Source organism: Sebastes umbrosus, chromosome 11, assembly GCF_015220745.1.
Source record: "Sebastes umbrosus isolate fSebUmb1 chromosome 11, fSebUmb1.pri, whole genome shotgun sequence".
Classification (NCBI taxonomy): domain Eukaryota; kingdom Metazoa; phylum Chordata; class Actinopteri; order Perciformes; family Sebastidae; genus Sebastes; species Sebastes umbrosus.
Genome location: NC_051279.1, coordinates 27,694,286 through 27,715,357, shown reverse-complemented (window position 1 = coordinate 27,715,357; position 21,072 = coordinate 27,694,286). Strand labels below are relative to the sequence as shown.

General features: G+C 40.4%; 1 protein-coding gene across 3 annotated transcripts in view; it reads right to left on the bottom strand.

Moving 5' to 3' along the window:
- Positions 1–624: 624 nt before the first annotated feature.
- Positions 625–21,072, bottom strand: part of LOC119496831 (neurocalcin-delta A) — a 72,606-nt gene continuing 52,158 nt past the window's right edge. For all 3 annotated transcript variants that reach the window (XM_037784425.1, XM_037784424.1, XM_037784423.1), the window contains 4 exons: positions 18,284–18,694; positions 9,038–9,143; positions 6,488–6,609; positions 625–3,950 (listed from right to left, as the gene is read on the bottom strand). In XM_037784425.1, the coding sequence (XP_037640353.1) occupies positions 6,512–6,609; positions 9,038–9,143; positions 18,284–18,661 (582 nt within the window). In that variant the 5' untranslated portion in view covers positions 18,662–18,694 and the 3' untranslated portion in view covers positions 625–3,950; positions 6,488–6,511. The remainder of the gene's footprint in view (positions 3,951–6,487; positions 6,610–9,037; positions 9,144–18,283; positions 18,695–21,072) is intronic.

The window sequence follows — 21,072 nt, the reverse complement described above, 5'->3', positions numbered from 1 at the left end:
ACGCTGAGAAGAGGACCCACTCCCTATGTAGATATGAAGGGCTCATTCTAAGCTAACGAAAACACAACGATTCTTTGTTTCAGGTGATTGACATAGTTAAGAATATTATATTCCATTTCTGCTAATAGATCCTCCTAAATGTTAAACATTGGCACTTTATATTTGTTTTTTGAAGAAATCTGGCCATGGTAGGGGCTGAGCGGGACATTTTATAGTTGAAAAACAAACTTAGTGCTCATTCTCATTATAAACTATAACAAACAATCATTTACATTTCTGTACTGATATATCTTACTTATAGCAAAGAACATATATTGCCAAGAAGTGAAAGTCAATTGTTCGTCCGCCTAAAAAGTGTCGTATAAAAATAAAACAAATTTATTTCTATTCTATTGTCATATAGCCTGTGTTGAACTATAACATTTTATAAATATAATAAGCGTTTTCAGTCCAAAATAGCGGCAGCGGCTGTTGTCAAAAAACCCACCAGAGTTTCGTCTCTTTGCTTACACTGTAGGCCACCACATACACGATACAATACCTGTGCAATAAGTTAATATAGGCTGAACTTTATCGGTCACGCTGCCACTGAAACCACAATATCACAATTAACCAGACACCACATTAATGCTTGCACACAATAAATTGTAAATTTAATTCTTGCCTTTTTAAAGTTGACCAAAAAACAGAGTCCTGTGTTCCAAAACTGCAGTCACTAAATACAGGATACCATACAAAACCTACAAAATGCAACAATTACAAACATTTTGTTCAACAGATAACAATTGTACAGTATAAATTTATACAATACTGCTTTGTTTTTATTTGGCACTTGACCACAAGATGCTATTTTGTGTTTTAACAGAAATGTTACACCTGACGTATTTTTTTTTTTTTTATTTAAAAAAAGAAGAAAATAAAATCATAAAAATACAATAAAAGCAACACATGGTGACAGTATCATTGCAGTAGTTGGGATTCTCGGTTTGTTTGTCTGCATCCTTTTTTTTTTTTTTTCTTCTTGTTCACAAAAAACAGCAGTTATTTAGTAAAACATTCAAAGCTTTTCTAATTGGAAAATAATGCAGTAACTGAGAGGGCTTGGCTGTGCCCTGGGGGGGGGTCAGGTACATTCAGGGGAGGGTCTCACTGGTCCTGGTTGAGCTATATTTAAAACCTCAGGGAGAGCTTTTTTCTTTTCTTTAACAGCTAAGTAAAGGAATGAAAGAAGGAGAGAAGGTGAGTGTTCTTATAAGTGGGACGCCAGCACTTATACTGACCAAAAGCATTCATTTGACGTAATACTGTAAACTGTGTTTATGCTAGTTGATTAAAAGTGTACTGTAGAATTGGGACTGTTGTTAAAGAATTCAGTCCTCTGTGTGCATGCTTGACTCTGTTACAGATACATAGACATATATACATAGACGCCGCATTGGACGCTTCAGCCCGTTGCGGCAATACGTCAACGTGGGCGCCATATTGGACAGGGCAAGACTGGCCTGGAACCCTGTACAAGTGAACGGGGGAGCAGACATTGTTCTGGATAAAAAGCACCATAACGTCTACATTTCTCAACCGATTTCAAAGAGTCTTTATTATATTTAAAAGGTTTATGATCTATGAGGAGTAGAAAAATAAAGTATTGTCTCCAGTTACTTAGAATCTGGATAGTTAGGCTATAATCGCTGCTAGACGCTCAGGAGACGAGTGTGTACTGTAGGCTGACATGAACTGAATTACATACATGATTAAAAAAATAATTAATTTGGCATAAGGAATAATTAAAACTCATGTTTGTTATGGCTTTGGCTTATTTTCCTTGTTTAAGGTTAATTGTTGTAGCGAGGTCCCTGTATTATATAATATAATATAATATCATATACAATGAAACGTCTTCCTCCGTTTTAGCGATCATGCTTTCTAACACTGCTACTGCAATTACTATTATGTACTTACTAATAAGAGCAATCAGAATAACAATAAATATTAGTATAGTAATATTAGTTATGATCTGAATTTATTGAAATAATGGTGATAACTCAGCAATTATAAAAAACAAAATAATCTAACAGCGTAATTGTTGACCAATTGTTGTTTGTAATATTAGACACAGCGTTTTTAATATGTATCGTACATTTCATGTTTTAAACACGATATCATGTTAGATATGAACATCAATAAGCTAACATTAACTTATATCGTTTAGCTAACAATAACGAACGTTAGCTAGCTCTTATCTGATGTTACGGAAGGAAATGTTTTGTTTTGTTATTATAAACGTTTGAATATAAAAACGACTCCTTGAAATCAGTTGAGAAATGTAGACGATATAGTGCTTTTTATCCCAAAAAACGGCAGCTCCCCCATTCACTTGTATGTGTTTAGGGGCCAGTCTTGCCCTGTCCAATATGGCCCCCAACCATATAGGTCCAGGAGTCAATGTGGCGTCTGTGTATATATGTCTATGGATTGAAACTGGATGGTGATTTGATTATTGAGCTCAACTGAAACAGAAAAGAAGGCTCTCCGCTGTGACTACCCAGCATCCCCATTAAACAGCGTGTCTTTATACGTATATAGATTGTTGTGTGGTGGTCTTCCGAAGAAGCTTCTCTTGGTTTCCCTCCATGACGTTACTCATGTGAACCGTCAGATGTGTGTCAGCTTTGGCAGTCCATCATAACACTGACTACTGGTAGCACTAACGATGACAATACTAACATACAGAAGCGAGCTCAGAGCGGGATTGGGCAACTGGCCGTTTAGCCACTCATATCCATAAACGTACGTGAAACACACACATGCGCGTTAAGTCACATGCATACGTGTTATTTTAGTCAATGCACCTCTGCGCCCGACTGTTCAACATGCGGCATTTAAAAACATCTAAAAGTGACCGTGAAGAAGTGTGTTGTCTCTTCTTCACATCGTTTTGTGACATCCCCCGCAGTAGCTTAAATAAACAATTATTATTATTTCACAACATTTGTTATGAACTGAGAAATCAGAATTTGCTTTACAAATTTTAGGGTGCGCTTTAATATATCTACACTGTACTCAAATACTTTAAAGATTCTATTTTCCTTAAACTAGAGCGCAGTAATGCACTGCCACTCCCCAAAAAAAAAATCTCTTTTTTTACCGATATGAAAAAAAACACTGGCGGATAAAGGGATGCGTTTCATTCTTCATTACATCAGTGAAGACTTCACGAAATCAAACTACCGATTTAGGGCGCGTATGCATAGTAACATAATATTACATGTTACATGTAATTTTTGTCCCAACACAAAATATGAAACAAAGTCTATCATAAAATACACAAACACACATTCTCACAGTAGAAAAGAGGAAACTAAAAGCAGTACTCGCTCTGAGTGAAGGACAAACTTCACTAGTCCTCTCTGCAGATTAAATAATCTCACCTACAGTATGTCCTGTTATTCAACACCATCGTAGCTCTCACTCTCTCTCTCTCTCTTGTTGTCTCATGCACACACTCTGTCTATGATACACATTAGAGTGACGGAGGCTCTGTGTCGCCCCGGCTGGAGCCTCGATGGGGCACAGAGAGCCAAGCAAAGACACTGATATAGAGACTCCAGTTTATACTGTATATATACACACAACCTACTGTAGACCTTCTGTATACGCTGATATGCCTAGAGGAGGACTGAGGGGTCCTGGTGGGGTTTGACAACCTGATGAGGGTTTGGGAAAGTCTTCAGGTTCAGTCTGTGTTGGGGTTTGGAGGGTTTAGATAAACAGCTCGAGGGGAGGGGGGGTGGGGGTTAACTGGACAATTTGGCTCCCGTGCCCATCTTTGATGTCCTCAGTGCATGTTGAAGGCCTGTCTTCTTCATCGTCATCATCAGCTTGTCATTCTTCATCATCAGTCTGCTCCATAGTGGAGAGTTAAGGGCATTTGGAGTCACCCCAAAGAAGCACTGCGAGGAGATGAAGGATGAAGGTCAAGTTTTTGTCAGTTTATGACAACATGTTGGTCATTATTATTATTATCTCATCACAAGTAATACAAGGTCATCTGATGTATTTCACAGTCCACTTTTAACATCAACAGTTTTCAGTTAAAATAATTAAAATATCAACATGTATTCATAACAAGGCTGTCAATCGATTCAATTATTTAATCGCCATTAATCGCATGATTGTCCGTAGTTAATTGCAAATTAATCACATATTTTTACCTGTTCAAAATGTACCTGTTCAAAACATACCTTTAAGGGAGATTTGTCAAGTATTTAATCCTCTTATCAACATGGGAGTGGGCAAATATGCTTCCTTTATGCAAATGTATGTATATATTTATTATTGTAAATCAGTTAGCAACACAAAACAATGACAAATATTGTCCAGAAACCCTCACAGGTACTGCATTTAGCATAAAAAATATGCTCAAATCATAACATGGCAAACATTACAGCCCAACAGGCAACAACAGCTTACTACCTGTACAGCTGTCCACTTGTGATCCGATCACTCAGGAGGCATGTTAATACCAGGTCTGAACAGAGCCTTGGCCTTACAGAGTTCATCAAGTGCTGCTGCTGAGTTTAGAGTCACGAAACTAAATGCTCGTTGACAGTAAACCTCTAAAAGTGTCATAAACACCCATGGAGAGGCAACACAGATCCCCGGCTTTAACCTTTAGTAAAGAGTTTACATGTGAAGAGAACGCGGAGGTTCTTTCCAAGAGTGCCAATAGAGACTTCAGAAATTGACAAATCCTACACACGGGGGCTTTAAAAATAAGATGCTCCTTCAGAGCATCAACACCTTCAACAACTGCTCCAAAATAACAGGCCACCTCCTACAAAGTCTCTAATATCCGTCCATGAAACTAGAAATAGTCACAAAGAAAGTGACACGGTGGATGACCCCATCCCACGTCCTGCACGCAGCCTCCGAATAGCTTCCCTCCAGCTGGCACGCTCACGGCCTTTTCGTAGGAGAAACACCTGAACCTCAGCCTTCCTACTAATGACTTTCACTTTCTGAAACAACACCAGCGCACTTTCAGTAACTCTCACCTCACTGAACTTGCTACACTTTGCCGTTTTCATAAAGTTGATTTAAAGGGTAGTTTTCAACCTGCAGCTTATTTTCCCATGTTTTATGTCTAAGTGACAACAATTTCTGGTCCAGTATTGAGGGATAACGCTGTAACCACCAGCCACCAAACAAGCTGCGAGAGCAAGTGACCAACACCAATGTAATGTTACGTTTACTAAAAGTGCTTGTTTTTGCCACTGACAGGCTCAGATTGTTATTATAAGTGTCTGACAACATTATGGAAAGGACGCTCAAGGAGAAATCTCGTTGTGAAATCTGAATATCTCACTCTTTACAGCATTCCTCCTTTGTGGGCAGAGGGTCACAGCACCCACAGGAACAGCACCCGTCTCCTGAGCTTCATCGCCTCTCTCTCTCTTTGTCCGCTCTTCGATTTGTAGGAGCTCTCCGTCCGTATACTCTGGCTCAAATAAATACGGGCGGCCATCGAATTCAAAGACCTCGTCCACATTGTGGAAATCATCTAAATATTCAGCCATGACTTTGAAAATCTTTTAGATAACACTAAACTACACTTTCTAGCTTAGTGTTTTAAAATATTTCAATATTTAATCGTGACTAATCGCATGATTGTCCATAGTTAATCGCAATAAATCGCAAATGAATCGCACATCTGTTCAAAATGTACCTTAAAGGGAGATTTGTCAGGTAGCAGCTGTCAGTGTGTCAGTGTGCTGACTTGACTATGACTTACCCCAAACTGCATGTGATTATCATAAAGTGGGCATGTCTGTAAAGGGGAGACTCGTGGGTACCCATAGAACCCATTTACATTCCCATATCTGGAGGTCAGAGGTCAAGGGACCCCTTTGAAAATGGCCAGTTTTTCCAACGCCACAAAATTTACGCTTACGCTAAAAATGTTGTGCAAGTTTGGAGCGTTATTTAACCTACTTCACGACAACCTAGTGTGACATGGTTTTGACATTAGTTTTTTTAGTTTCATATGATACCAGTATTTTCACTGTAGCTTTAAAACTGAGCTCGATACAACCTAAAAGTGGTGTTAACGCGTTATTATAGCCCTATTCCTCTATTCCACCGTTGTCTTCTTGCAACACGTCACCTCGCCAGATTTCAGAACGAGACTTCTCCTTGAGCGAGACTCTTTCCATAATGTCAGACACTTATAATAACAATCAGAGCCTGTCATGGCAAAAACAAGCCCTTCTAGTGGACGTTACTGATGGTGCCAAATTGCCCCATATATGATGATATATGATTACATTCAGCAGCGCTCTCCCTTCAATACTGGAGTGATTTCAGAAATTGTTGTCCCTATTAGTCACTTAGATGCAAAAACATGAGAAAATAGGGTTGAAAAATACCAAAGTTACCCATTAAGTGAAGCTTTTACTGTGCAGGAGAAGATGCTGAGTGTGAGCCTTACAGGTTGTGTTGATGCCCTCAGGTTTTAGAACTGTCCGGCGCTGCTGGGGTCGCACTGCAACAGGCGGACGATGGAGGGGTCGCTCTTCGCTCCTTTGATGAACTCCTCCAGAGACAGCTTACCTAAAAACATACATACAACATCAGCACAACATTAATGACCTCCCATTTTAACAACATGCAGGAATGCTGCCTTACTGTCTCCTACTGGGAGACACAATTTGTTCAGAAAACAGAAAATGACAGTAATTACTGGCACAGACAGAATGATGTTGTGTTTTAGCTCTTCACTAAATGTGTTTCTGTTGGATCTCTTCTGTAATGACCTGGTTTACTCATTTCGCTGTAAAATGGGACTTATATTCTCTGCTTTATAGGCTACCTCATGCTGTGACGAGGCCCTGTCCATGTTGGTGCAATTCATTGGTGAACCAGGGCGTAGAAAACCTTCAATAACTTTGTGCCCGAACAGATATCCCGACCGACTTTAATGTCTTTCAGAGGCTGTGGCTAGCATGTCGGGAAGGAGGCTAAATAACGCTCCAAAGTTGGGCTATATTTTTGGTGAGGAAAAACTGACCCCATTTTCAAAGGGGTCCCTTGACCTCTGACCTCAAGATATGTGAATGAAAATGGGTTCTATGGGTACCCACGAGTCTCCTCTTTACAGACGTGCCCACTTTATGATAATCACATGCAGTCTTTTTCATGCAGTATAAATGTGTTATTTTCGCCTATTCTAAAATGTTGTGTTTGAATATTTCTGCATACTGAGGTCCCTAAACAGTCTTGAATTACATAAATTGTGTATCACTGTAAAGCTGAGACTCTTGTGGATCCAATGAGTCCAACTGTATTCATGTGTGATGATGTTAGTCCCCATAGTAGACCATTTCATTTTAGTGAGACCATTTTTTAAACTTGACCTCACTGTATAAAATGACCCGTGGTGACCTCTAGGATAATCACAGCCTCATGAAACTTTACAGCCACAAACTAGAGACCTAGAGCATTCAGAGGATGGATGGCTTTCCTAGCTAGATTGACATTAAGGGGTTTCTGAGCAGTTTACACAACGGAAGTGCTCGCAATCTAATCGTCGACAAATACAATTCTTGCAAAACTCTCCAAATGTCAAAAGTTTTTGATTCCGAATCACAACACGGCTTTTTCTATGGTGTTCCTCAAGGTCTTGGTGTCTTAATGTGGTATTTTGGAGGGATTATTGATCATTTTTTATCAATTCTCGAGTGGTAAAGAAGGGTTAAATTTAGCACCAAATCTGTGTTACAAATGATATCAACCCAAAATTGCTGCAACAACTTATGAGACATAATAGAGCATGGGGATGACCATCATACTTTACAATTTATTCTAATTGATTAATTAATTAATTAATTCATATTTATTTCTGATTTATAACTAGAACATCTTGACACACAGTGTTGAGCTGCATCTCAATTATTCTTCAGGTTCCCAGCTTTCAGATGATGTACACCACTTCTATGTGACATCTACTGTTTACCTGCTATCTCCCCCTAAAGACCCCCTGTACCCCCCTAAAAAGGACAAAAACTGGTCTAATGTGGGTCTCAGAGGGTTTTGGTGAGATGATAACAGAACATGCATTTCAAAATGAATCTTATGATTCTTTGTGACTGTTCTCACAACCTGAATCGGTGCATCCTACTGATGCTCCATTGCTCACCAACAGGTGGCGGTGTTGTTCTCTCACCCTCCTCACAGACAGATGAACACAAGATGCCTCTCTCTACAACTTGCTCACTACTGTCATTAGAAGAAGCAAAAGAAAGATGGAACATTTGTTCAAATTTGTTTGTTCTGCTGTCACTTTTCTCCCAGTTCCTCTTCCCTCCGCCTCCTCATCCTCTCTCTCTTCCAACCCACTCCTCTTTTGCTACGTCTTCTCCTCCTCCTACTACCCACACTACTCACTAATTCCTCATTGTCCATCTCTCTGCTCCTCCCATCTTGTTTCTATCTTGTCTCCTGCGCTCAGGATGTTTGCGTTCTCTGACAGTGCAACTGTGTGTGACTGAAGTGTGTTGTGTGTGTGTGTGACTAAAATTGCAGGTCGGGCGTGAGTTCTGTTGTCAATGGACTGCTGCTTCAGGCTGGAGGGCTCTACAAGTGCCTCTGTGACGGAGAACCAGGCCGGTTTGTACAATGACAACAGCTGCCGGCCAGCTAACCAGGTGGCAGTGACAAGCCGTTCAATACATTTGCAATTTAAAAATGCATGTTGTTTCCCATTTCACTGAAACCAATTCATCAAATCAATTCCATCAGGTTTGTTTGTTATCATTTTGGCGCCTTGGTAGAGAAGCAAAAGGGGATTTAAAAGGCTTTGTATGTCAAGTCAGATGACAAGTTAGAATAATAAATATCTTCAAATATTAGGGCTGGGACGATCCACTTATCTCCTGATTCAACACTATCACACAGAGCAATTTTCTTGACTCAAAATGACCAACAAGGTGTTTTAAAGTCAGTTTTCCCCATCAACTACCCCACTTCAACGTTAGCCTACCGTCTCTGTTGGTGTCCATCTGCCTGAAGATCTTCTCCGTCCTCTTCTCAGGTGTCGACTCGTCCTCTGGCATCTTCATCACAGAGGACACCATCTTATAGATCGCCTACAAAAGGGGACACAATGGAGGTCATATAATCAGATAATTATAATCAGATCACAGCTCTGTGGACGTCCATGACTTTCTGACTATCAGATGTGATTTTGCTACAATTCATCTTTTATTTTTGAATGCTGGATCTTGAACTTAATGTGTGTTAACTGGATGGACCTCACTGAAGTCCAAGGAGGAAGATTCACATGTACCTTTTCATCTATAAAACCATCCTTTAAAAACTTCTTATCTACCTCTTTAGAAAGCTTTCTCCGTTTCTAACAGCTAAAGGCACTGATACACCAAGTTGACTGTCGGACAGTTTGGGGCCGTCGGTGAGCGTCCGTTGGTCTAGTTTTTTCGGTGTGTCCTGCACCGTTGGCTCTAGTCAGCCCGTATCGGAGGTTTTTCGGCCGATTCAGCATGCTGAATTGGCTGCGGCGCCCGTCGGTGAGAGAAATCACTCTGATTGGCTGGTCAGCTTAAACGAATCAGTGCACGAGAAGAGAAACGGAAGTGAGGAAAGCAAGACAACGAGTAAAGTCACACAGAAGGTTCTTCTCATTTTTCATCTCCATCTCATCTGATCATTCAAATACACGGATATTTTCACAACGACATGGCTGTCTAGAATGACGCTAAGTGGTGAGTGAGAGTGGTGTGAAAATGGTCGGCAAACGCTGCTTTATTTCATAAACGTATCATAACAACGGCTTGTATATCCGCAGTCATCGGTCTTCCGGTTTCCTGTTTTGAATGATGAATACAGACTACCGCCACCTGCTGGTGTGGAGAGTTATTTCATTTCACACAGGCGCAGAACGTACGTGGTAGTTGGCCGTTGTTGCGGTGTGTTCTGTCTTCATCGCCGCTAGCTCTCTGATGACGGGTTGGTGTGTCCCCTGTATATCTCACTGTGTGGGTCTCATTGGGATCATTTTTATGTGAGGAAACATGACGTTAGGGATCATCATAACTTAATGAATGTAACTGAGGGTTGAAGCACTGAATTTTATATGGCTAAAGAAGCTGTATTTATTATGGATCAGCCTGATAAGGTCAGATTCTGCACTGATACCGGCCCGTCGTATCAGATGGTCTATCCCTGATCCAGAGACAACAGAGACTGCTTCACTGTTGCGTGATTACATCTTCATGGTTTAGGTAGGGACGGGTGGAGACAAACACACGCACAATCCCTCACAGACTATTTATCAGTGTTGTGTCTCCTCTGCTCCCTGTTGCATTGCAGGCTGTTTGGCAGTAAACAGTGAAATCACAGCCCACTCTCTCAGTCTCTAATAAGGAGGCGGATTTGAGGGGAATGGGAGCTGACATGTGAACAGAGGAGGGCTGATTGTGATTACAGTGCAGCGGGAGCTTTAAATAGGTGCTGGTTATGCCTCCTATTACACAGCAGCAGGGCTGCTCAGCTCCTGGGTCAGCGTGGAGCCGAGGAACAAGCAGCAGCAGCCACGCTTAATATCAGTCTTCATTTCAGTTTGGAGCCGGGTCTGTTATTAATCACAATCCTTCAAACAGCTGCGAGTGTTTAGTACATTTAGCCAATATTGCATGTTGGGGATTTAGCTGCTGGTCTAATCCAGAGCAACGCAGTGGAATAAGATTAAATTTCTAAATCCCAAAATTACAAGCAACCAATAAGAAGTGAAACGATCTGGAGCTTATAGCCCTCTCAATATTCCCCACTACACACAGAGCTGTGGAAACAGTCAGAGCCAGAGAGAGACAGGAATTCTTCTTATTCCTCCCTCTGGGCCATAGAGCTCCATTTTTGTCATAAAACTATTAAAACTAGCACTGTCAAAGTTAGCGCCACAAATTTCTTTAACACTATCGACCTTTCGGAGGTTGTAGCTCAGTTTTAAAGCTCGAGTGAAGATACTGGCATCACATGAAACTAAACTAAATTTTGGCAAGGAACAACTGGCATGGCCATTTTCAAAGGGGTCCTTTGACCTCTGACCTCCAGATATGTGAATGAAAATTGGTTCTATGGGTACCCACGAGTCTCCCCTTTACAGACATGCCCACTTTATGATAATCACATGCAGTTTTGGGGCAAGTCATAGTCAAGTCAGCACACTGACACACTGACAGCTGTTGTTGCCTGTTGGGCTGCAGTTTGCCATGTTATGATTTGAGCATATTTTTTATGCTAAATGCAGTACCTTCAGTACCTATAGTATCATTGTTTTGTGTTGTTAATTGATTTCCAATAATAAATATATACATACATTTGCATAAAGCAGCATATTTGCCCACTCCCATGTTGATAAGAGTATTAAATACTTGACAAATCTCCCTTTAAGGTACATTTTGAACTGATAAAAAATGTGCGATTAATCGCGATTAACTACGGACAATCATGCACAATTAAATATTCTAATCGATTGACAGCCCTAGTGAATACAACTATATATAAAAAAACATTCTCAAGGGGTCATCATGAAAACCTGATAACTGCCCCAACAGATGCTCTACTTCCTCCTGACTGAGTAAACTTTGCTAAAATTTACAAGACTTCAACTCTATATTTGTGACTCTTTCTGTGTCTTCAGTAGGAACCAATGGGATTGGGTCTGAGTGCCACAGACAGGATAGGGAAGTAGGAAAGTATTGAGAAACAGACTAACACGCTTGGGTCTTCTCATGGGATTTGTTGACAGTTAGAAAACTATAGAATAACACCAGGCTTACCGTAGCGGCCTGGGTTCGAATCTGACCTTATCAAGACCATCACTATCACTATCAAATAAAGGCAAAAAGCCCCCAAAAAAATAAAATAAAAAAAAAGAATAACACTAGCCTTGTCCTTTAACAAATCCAGTCTTTTAGATAGCATATCTGAGGCGGTTAAAATAACAGGCATGGTAACTCTCCTGCACTATTAGTACAGCTAGTGTTATGCAGGATTGATCCTTTCTTCCCCTTTATCCACAGACCACAACCTTTGTCTTAATTGGATGTGTCTTTCTTCACACCCTGCCAGCTGATGTATCCTCCCTGGCTGATTGTCTGTCTCCATCTCCCCTCTCACCTGCTCCTACTACAGATTATCTTTATTTCTTTCACATATATATTTAACAATGAAAACTGCCTGGACATCCTTTATCTGACTTGCACGTGTATTTTCACTAGGGCTGTCAATTGATTAAAATAGTTAATCACGATTAATCACAAATTGCACATTTGTATCTGTTCAAAATGTACCGTAAAGGGAGATTTGTCAAGTATTTAATACTCTTATCAACATGGGACTGGGCAAATATACTGCTTTATGCAAATGTAATGCAAACAAGGAATTTGCCTTGGTGGTTTGATGCTTAACAATAAACATAATAAGAGAAAATAAAAATAAAAGCAAGTATTGCAAAGTCAAGAAACATAGATATATAATAGAGAGTTGCTGAGACTTATTTGTGCCGACAGAGCCAGCTGAGCACCGTTTGCAGTAATAAGCACACATGCACAACATGCACACAGTGTCTCGCCTCACTCTCACACAAAAGATGAATGCGTTTCCCATGGCGACTTTATCTGCCTGAGCAGTGATCTATTCATCTAACCTGCTATTCTGCTCAATCTCACTAATTTACCGGTGTGAATGCTCTATCCCTCCTTTTTGCCAATCGAGACAATGAACTTCCCTCTGTGCCCGTCTGCTCGGCTGATAGCGCCGCGTTTCAGATGAAAGGTTAGATATCAACTATTGGTGGAGTGGATGAGACGCTTTTATCTGTCTCACGGAGTTCAGATTTTGTCATTATCTGGAGAAGATGAGCCGGGCTGGCTGCGATCCATCTCGTTCAATTACTCCCACAGCAAGGCTAATTATGAGCATCACCAGCATTTACACACTCTCTGCTTGAGAGACCATTAGCTAGCTGGAGAGAGCCGCGGCGCTCGGTCGCTACGCCAAATGGAGGTTTGTGAACGGAAAACATGGAGACCACTGTGGGAGGAATGGCGCGGTCTTGGGTGAAGCATTTGCAATTGATGGTCACAATAATACTGGTGTGGTGGATAATATCCCTGACAGAGAGAATAAATATGACATCTGTAAAGATTTGTTCATTCTTTAATACGGATGCAGACTTACACATGCTTCCATTCATAGTACAATTGGGGGTCTATATAAGCAGATGCATTCCAAATGTGCACACTGCAAGATGGCAACCTCACAACAGCAAGAGGAAGAACCCCTTTATTATTACTAGGGCTGTCAAAGTAATATAGTATAGTATAATATCACGTTAACGCATATTCGTTTTAACACCACACATTTTTTTTAACGCATTAGAGTAACTTGTGAGTTTTAGGTTGGAGAGGGAAGATACTGGCATCATAACAGACTCCATGGGTACCAACCATGTCATGCCGGCTTCCATTGAAAATGACTCGTAGAAAGTTGAGGTGTCGCTTGTAGTGTGAACGCAGCTTTAGGGTGAGGAGGTTAGTACGTCTGGGCTACTGGTACCTAGAGCTGGGATGATACACCCATCTCCTGATTCGATACTATCACGATACTCGGGTGCCGATTTGATATGTATTGCGATTTTTACGTATTGTGATTCTACAAGATTTGCGATTCGATATTACGATTTATTGCAATATTGATTTATTTACTTTGGAATTTTTTTTTTGATTTTCAGCATGTATGTAGTCAGAGATGTCCTGAAGTCAAATATATCAGTCATGGTCAGTAATTTTTTACTTTTTTTCAAGCAACCCAAAAATCAAAGAATAAAGACATTTCCCTCACAAATTAGTGGTATTTTCTTTTTAATTTATAAGGGACATATAATGTTTTATACTTCCGGTGAATATAATCCAATCAATCTTATTTCCATATATGTTTTTTTGTAAGTACAGTTCCCTTTGTTAACACCTTATTTTGAAAACCGGACGTAGTCACACATGTACTGTATGCTTCCTCTAACTTCTCCAAGTCGGTCTCTATCTCTCCCGTCAGCTCCGTTCTCTTTATACATCCATGGTCAGCTCCATCGGGGCCGTTTGAATGCAAAACATGATGTCTAGCTCTGCTTTTCCTGCAATGTGTGAAACCCAAAGTGTTTCCATACTTTACTGGATGTGTAGTGTTTATCACTTTGGATTTAAAATGGGAGGGTGCAGGTCGTATACACGCAGACCCTATGCCGCTTTCTACTTTCTTGTTTCGGCTAACTGCGGTTTGTTTGGGTTGACGGATACAGAACGGATATGACGTCACGTTACTCAGACTACAATAATAAAAGCAGTAACTTCCTTTTACTTCCTCATAGACTCAAATTAAGCAAACTTATTGAGTCTGGCATTAAAAAAAAATTGATTTCAAATTCGTAAAAAAAAAAAATCACGACACATAGGGGCATCAACGCCTTCTGGTACCTAGATACGCAACAGAAAATGGATGGATTTAGCTTTATGAGATCCACCTGCCAATCTGCCCTCTGAAGATACTGTGATCACACTAAACTGCAGACTTTACTCAAAGACTCTGAGCTCAGGCATCAGTTTAACTTCAGTAGTTAGTCAGCGCTACCTGAAAACTTTTCTCTTAAGCCTGCTTTCTCTCTGCAGAGGTGGGTGGCTTTGAACCAGGAGAGTCAGCCAGCCAAATGCAGTGAGGGAGTAGATAGACATGAAGACAGATGAATACTGTGTATAAATGCTTCTGTGTGCGTCTGAGACAGACAGAGAGAGAAACTGAGATGGCCTTGGGCTCTTTCAGCAATGAGGAACGGCACCGTCGAATCTAATGAGTCAAACACAACAGAGCTCCTGCTTCTACATTTCAAAAAGCCACAATCAAACTGGAGTTAGAGCTACAATGCTGCGACATTTCTGAGCCTTTAAACTGCAGCTAATTAACAACTGCCACATACACACAAAGACATTTACCAAACAATGACAATCACACTCATTAAGGCACAACTTTCCAACACTCCTCTTCAACTGATGAGCCCTGCACACAGCCAGTCTGAGTCACCGCTTTCTATTCTTTTGTCTTTAGGAACAGCAAGCACCTTTTAATGGAAAGTGGGCAGAGGGTTGATGTCGTCTAGTGACAGGCTGAAGGCTGAATCACTGCGGTCTTGAGGTAGGGAGGCTGATTTAACCTTGAAGCTATGATACGTGGGAAATAGTGAGGCATTATAGATTCATATTTGCAGGGATTGGCCGCATCTGCCATGAAATGAATCAGAGAAGTTGGCTTGATTAACTAAATTATAGCTATAACATCAGTGATTCAGAGTATGCTTAGAGAAAATTATAAATATTAAAATACAAAGCCAAGCTCAGTGATGCAATTGTAGGAAAGACAGATTATACTCAACAAGGAAGTGCAGAAAATCTGACACAACGTTAAAGCTGCTATAACATTCGAATGCTGCTTGAGGCTTCATCTCATGCTGTATTGAAGAGGACTTGAAACTAGCGATTGAGACCATAAACTCATGTTTACAATGTTTGCTTAGGTAATAAATCAAGTGAGAAGTAGGCTCATTTTCTCATAGACTTCTATACAATCAGACTTCTTTTAGCAACCAGAGGAGTCGCCCCCTGCTGGCTGTTAGAAAGAATGTAAGTTTAAGGCACTTCCGCATTGGCTTCACTTTTCAGACCTGGAGGTAGCCTTCTGAAATGAACTTAAGTGCCCCCTTCTGCTTAGGGTGACCAGAAAAGAAGAAAGAAAATGAGAGAGAACTGTGCTTACATCACAGAAAAATATTGTCTCTAAAATTAAGAAATCTGCAACACGAGAGGTGAAACTAGGTGAAACTGAAGTGGGACCAACTACCTGCTGTTACACAAATGTGGAGGAAGTACGAAAAAAGGGAGGCGAGAAAAGAAATGTGACCACACACACACACACACACCAAGATGTAAAGTGTACTGTATGTGCGCAGCTATAATAGTCTGTTTACATGAGAAGCTCTTGTGCAGGAAATGCCGCCCATGCTCCCCCTCTCCCCTTGTCGTTTTCTTTTTTAAAAACGTGCGCTGTGCTCTGCTGCACAACCAGAAAATCTTTCTAATTCTTATACTGTAAACCTAAACTGTTGAACGTTACACAGAGACAAAAAAAATGGATTCAATCCTATTAAACTGTCAAATTAAACTAGAACTCTCATTTAAAAAAAAAAAAAATGTCAGTTTAATCTTTTTTTCCTACCAAAAAATAAGACCTTGGTGAGAATGTTTGAAAGCCCACATAGCCCGCTGGGCATTTTAGTCGACAATTACCTTCATTACCTTAATGAATAACAACAGCTTCAACACTGTCAGGGATTTAATAGAAACGTCCTTCCTCATCTTTCTAGCATTAGGCTGGTTTTGGCAACTATAAAAAGAAAACCAAGTAGGCTTTACAAAATATGTATATACAGTGTACAGCAGATGTTTTAACAGACACCAGACTGGATTAGACTAAGCTTTAGGTCCATTTGTGGAAGCTAAAAGGTGCAGCAGAGCAGATGGAAAATTCATCCTTTTCCTTTCCAGATAAGACGAGAAGCCACATTTAAGAAAGCCCCTGACTGTTTCCAAAACTGCTTTCATTCAATTAATCTTAATATCTAAATGCATCTTTTAAGTACACCGACATGTCAATGCTGGCAGTAAATGAGGTCCTGAACGGCACAGTATCTCTCAGAAATCATGTATTAGATGGAAGCACATCCAGCTGTAATGCCCGTAAGAGCTTCCTCCCTCCGTGGAGCACAGCTGTATGTCGTCCTCTTCTTAAAATGCCAGCACTGTTTTTCCTAGTCTCATAAAGAGTGTGTTATGGATACAGTGGCAGTACAAATGTTTAACAATCACTGCCCTGGCTGATCTTACAGTTAGTGTGAGTGTGTGAGTTTGTGAGTGTGTATGGGTCTATGCGTCACCTGATGGATATTAATTCATAACTGACTGCCTCACAGTCACAGACAACACTACCATGTGTTAGAAACGTTCTCCCCGTTAGTGTAAGTTTCTATTTTCTGTAGACACTGGGATCTTTTGTGGCTATGGCTATATACTAGGGCTGGGACGATACACCTATCTCCCGATTCGATACTATCACGACACTTGGGTGCCGATTCAATAAGTATTGCGATTCAATATTACGATTTACTGCGATTTCTATTAACTTTTTTAACACTGGACCATGGGAAAAAGTTGAATCATGCATTTCTAGGGACTTTTACTTTGGAAAACATTTAAATGAATAGAGTTAGAATATTTGATTTTCAGCATGTATGTAGTCAATGATGTCCTGAAGTCAAATATATCAGTCATTGTTAGGCATTTATTTATACATTTTTTTCCAGCAACCCAAAAATCAAAGAATAAAGACATTTCCCTCACAAATTAGTGGTATTTTCTTTTTAATTTATAAGGGACATGTCATGTTTTATACTTCTGGTGCATTTAATCCAATCAATCTTATTTCCATATATGTATTTTGTATATACAGTTCCCTTTGTTAACACTTTATTTTGAAAACCGGACATAGTCACACATGTACTGTATACTTCCTCTAACTTCTCCAAGTGCATCGCTAGCTCTCCCGTCAGCTCCGTTCTCTTTATACATCCATGGTCAGCTCCATCGGGGCCGTTTGAATGCATTTAACATAAATGTCAGTATATAGGTGCTCTGCAGTTGTAGCGTCGGCCCATTTGACCACGGCTTGACTGCACGGTACCGCGATACGATAACGTTTCTTGTCCATGACAGAGTTAGCATGCAGCTTTAGCCATGATATCTAGCTCTGCTTTTCCTGCAATGTGTGAAACCCAAAGTGTTTCCATACTTTACTGGATGTGTAGTGTTTACTACGTTGAATTTAACATATGAGGGTGCAGGTTGTATCCATGTGAACCCTCCGCTGTTTTCTGCTTTGTCGTTCAGCTTGTTTGTTTTGGTGACAGATACGGGACGGATACGACGTCATGTTACTCAGACTACAACAATAACAGCAATAAATACCTCCTCATAGACTGAAATGAAACAAATCTATTGATTCTGGCATTAAAAAATCTATTTAAAAATCGTGATACATAGGTGAATGGATTTTTTCCCCACCCCTACTATATAGTCTGTTCAATATGCGATATTGTGTGCACACTCACCTGAACAATCTCCAGCATCTCAGCTTTACTGATGTACCCATTTCCGTCCAGGTCGTACATGCTGAACGCCCATTTCAACTTCTGCTCCAGCTTGCCACGTGACGTCACACTTAGCGCGATGATAAACTCCCGAAAGTCTATTGTCCCGTCGCCATTGGCGTCGAATGTGCGAAAGACGTGCTCGGCGAACTTCGAGGCGTCTCCGTAGGGGAAGAAGTTACCGTAGATCTTCTTGAACTCCTCCATGGAGAGGTTCCCGCTGGGGCAGTCCCTCAGGAAGCCCTTGTACCACTCCTGGATCTCGTGCTCGGTGAAGTCGGTGCTCTCCAGGAGGTCCTGCATCACCTCAGGACGGAGCTTGCTGTTCTGCTTCCCCATGTCTGTAGGTCCGGTCGGTCACTCGGCTCACAGCTGGGAGAGAGAGGGAGGTGAGAAGGTTTAGGGTGGGATTTAAACAGACAATCTGAAGTATAATATAGTGTTCTGTTGATTCCTTGGGTCACAGCTGAAGGACAGAGGTAAAAAGAAGAAAAACTGTTCATTACACACATGTATTAAATGTATAGACCTTCAATACCAGAATTACTAGGTAAATGGGATAAACTAATATTAATCTATAGACATGTTTCAGAGTGATGTCATGTCTTTTGACTTCCCATAGCTCTCAACATGGTGAAGGCCTTTGTAGCTAATGGTACTAACAGTGCTAACAATGTCAACAGTGCTGACAGAGCTAACAGTGTTAAGCTAGGTGGTAACCGGAAGGTGGGTGCTACGCTTCCGCAAAGGCGCCGTCTGTCGGGACGGCGTTATCATCTGTAACCGCCGTATAAGAGCAGTGCAGAGCAGTGGCCGTGGGCTAGCCAGTGGTGCACGCTCACATGCATAAACATGCACTAAAAGGCACAACAAAGCACAGAGAAGCTCTGATTACAACACACACAGAGGGAGAGTGACTTCATTCTCTGCTCAGGTAGACATTACTCCTCTGTATCTTTACATAGACAATAGCTGTTTGCTGTGATATTAATGTTCTCGCATAGAGAACCTTTAAACGAATAGTGCAAAAGTTTGTGAGTCTCCAAGATCAATGCATATGTGGTCAGTTTGACGTGCATTTAGAGTTGCAGTGTATGACTGGTAATAGCTGATAGAGGTGGCAGACTGATGGCTCTTGGATGGAAAGAGAATCACGTTGTTATGGTTACAATATTTCAGGAAAAATAAATCTGTGCTGAGCTTCTTTTCATGATTCCCTGCAGCAAACGGTGCAACTGTAATATCAAGAAAGAGGGAATTTCATTTCATTTTTTCTGTGGTTAGAACTCATTACCAGTCGGTCCTTTGAAAAGTGTTATAATATGCCAATTTGATTCTCCTTTACTGTGAAAGGGGAGCTCAGTAATTGGTTCCACTATGTTGGAATCCCATGTATGCATCAGTTAAATAACCGCTGCTGTTGCTGCTGTGTCCTCAAGTGGCTTTACCGAGGTATGAATCAAAAAATGTAAGCAACCCTCCTTTTCAGACTTTACGTTTATCAGGACTAAAATCACTCCCTTTTTTTTACAAACTATTGGAACTTTCCATGGAAAACAGCACTGTGTACTCTGAGTACACACAACGCCATATGCCCAACATGGGTTTAATTGGTCTATAAAATCTCTACACACACACTAAACTCAGTTTAGCTGCGCTGGAAGGAAAAGGTGGTGCAGACAAATGATATTTAAGTCAAACATCATTCAGGTTCATAACCATCTTGAGGAGCAATTTCTTAATTCTCTTCCTGGAACTGTCGTATCCGTGTTTGTCATGTAGATCTTTATGAACAGGATAAAGCTTTATAATCTCTGTTTGCAGTTGATTTTAATGTTCAGGTAATAAAACACCTCAATGAACAACATGTGTTAGATTCCCACAGTTTCTTTTATTTCACAAAGCCCAATTTTTCCTCAATGACCACTTTTCATCACAGCGTCTTTGTTAATGGAGACAAACAGGGCAGAGCCACTGATGTGATTGGCTGTTGCTTCAGGCTGAATTAGAGAACAGTTGGTGAAATAAAAAAAGGCTTTCGAAAAAGTTTGAAATACCACATTTCAAAATACATTTGCTCAATGATATAAGAATGACCCAATAAATTTGGTTTACTGCAAATAAAACAGGACGAAATAGGAGATTTGTGGGCAAATATGCTTGCTTTATGCAAATGTATGTATATATTTATTATTGGAAATCAATTAACAACACAAAACAATGACAAATATTGTCCAGAAACCCTCACAGGTACTGCATTTAGCATAAAAAATATGCTCAAATCATAACATGGCAAACTGCAGCCCAACAGGCAACAACAGCTGTCAGTGTGTCAGTGTGCTGACTTGACTATGACTTGCCCCAAACTGCATGTGATTATCATAAGTATTTAATCTCCTTTGCAACAAGCTAGTATGACAAAGTTAGTGCCATTGGATTCCTCAGGTTTTTGTAGTTTCATATGATACCAGGATCTTCACTCTAGCTTTTAAACAGAGCCCCCTACAACCTAAAAAAAACAAGTTCCGTTAATGCGTTAAATAAATTAGTGGCGTTAAAACAAATTACTGTTAATGCGTTATTATCGCGTTCACTTAGACAGCCCTAAAATTGAAACTATATTGGGTTATTTCACAATGTCATAACTGTAGTTCATAACTTGTATTTTATTTTGTAATAACGTTTTTTTTAATTTATCTCATAATGTCTTATGTATTTACTAACATTGGCCACTTTGGGTCTCCTCCACA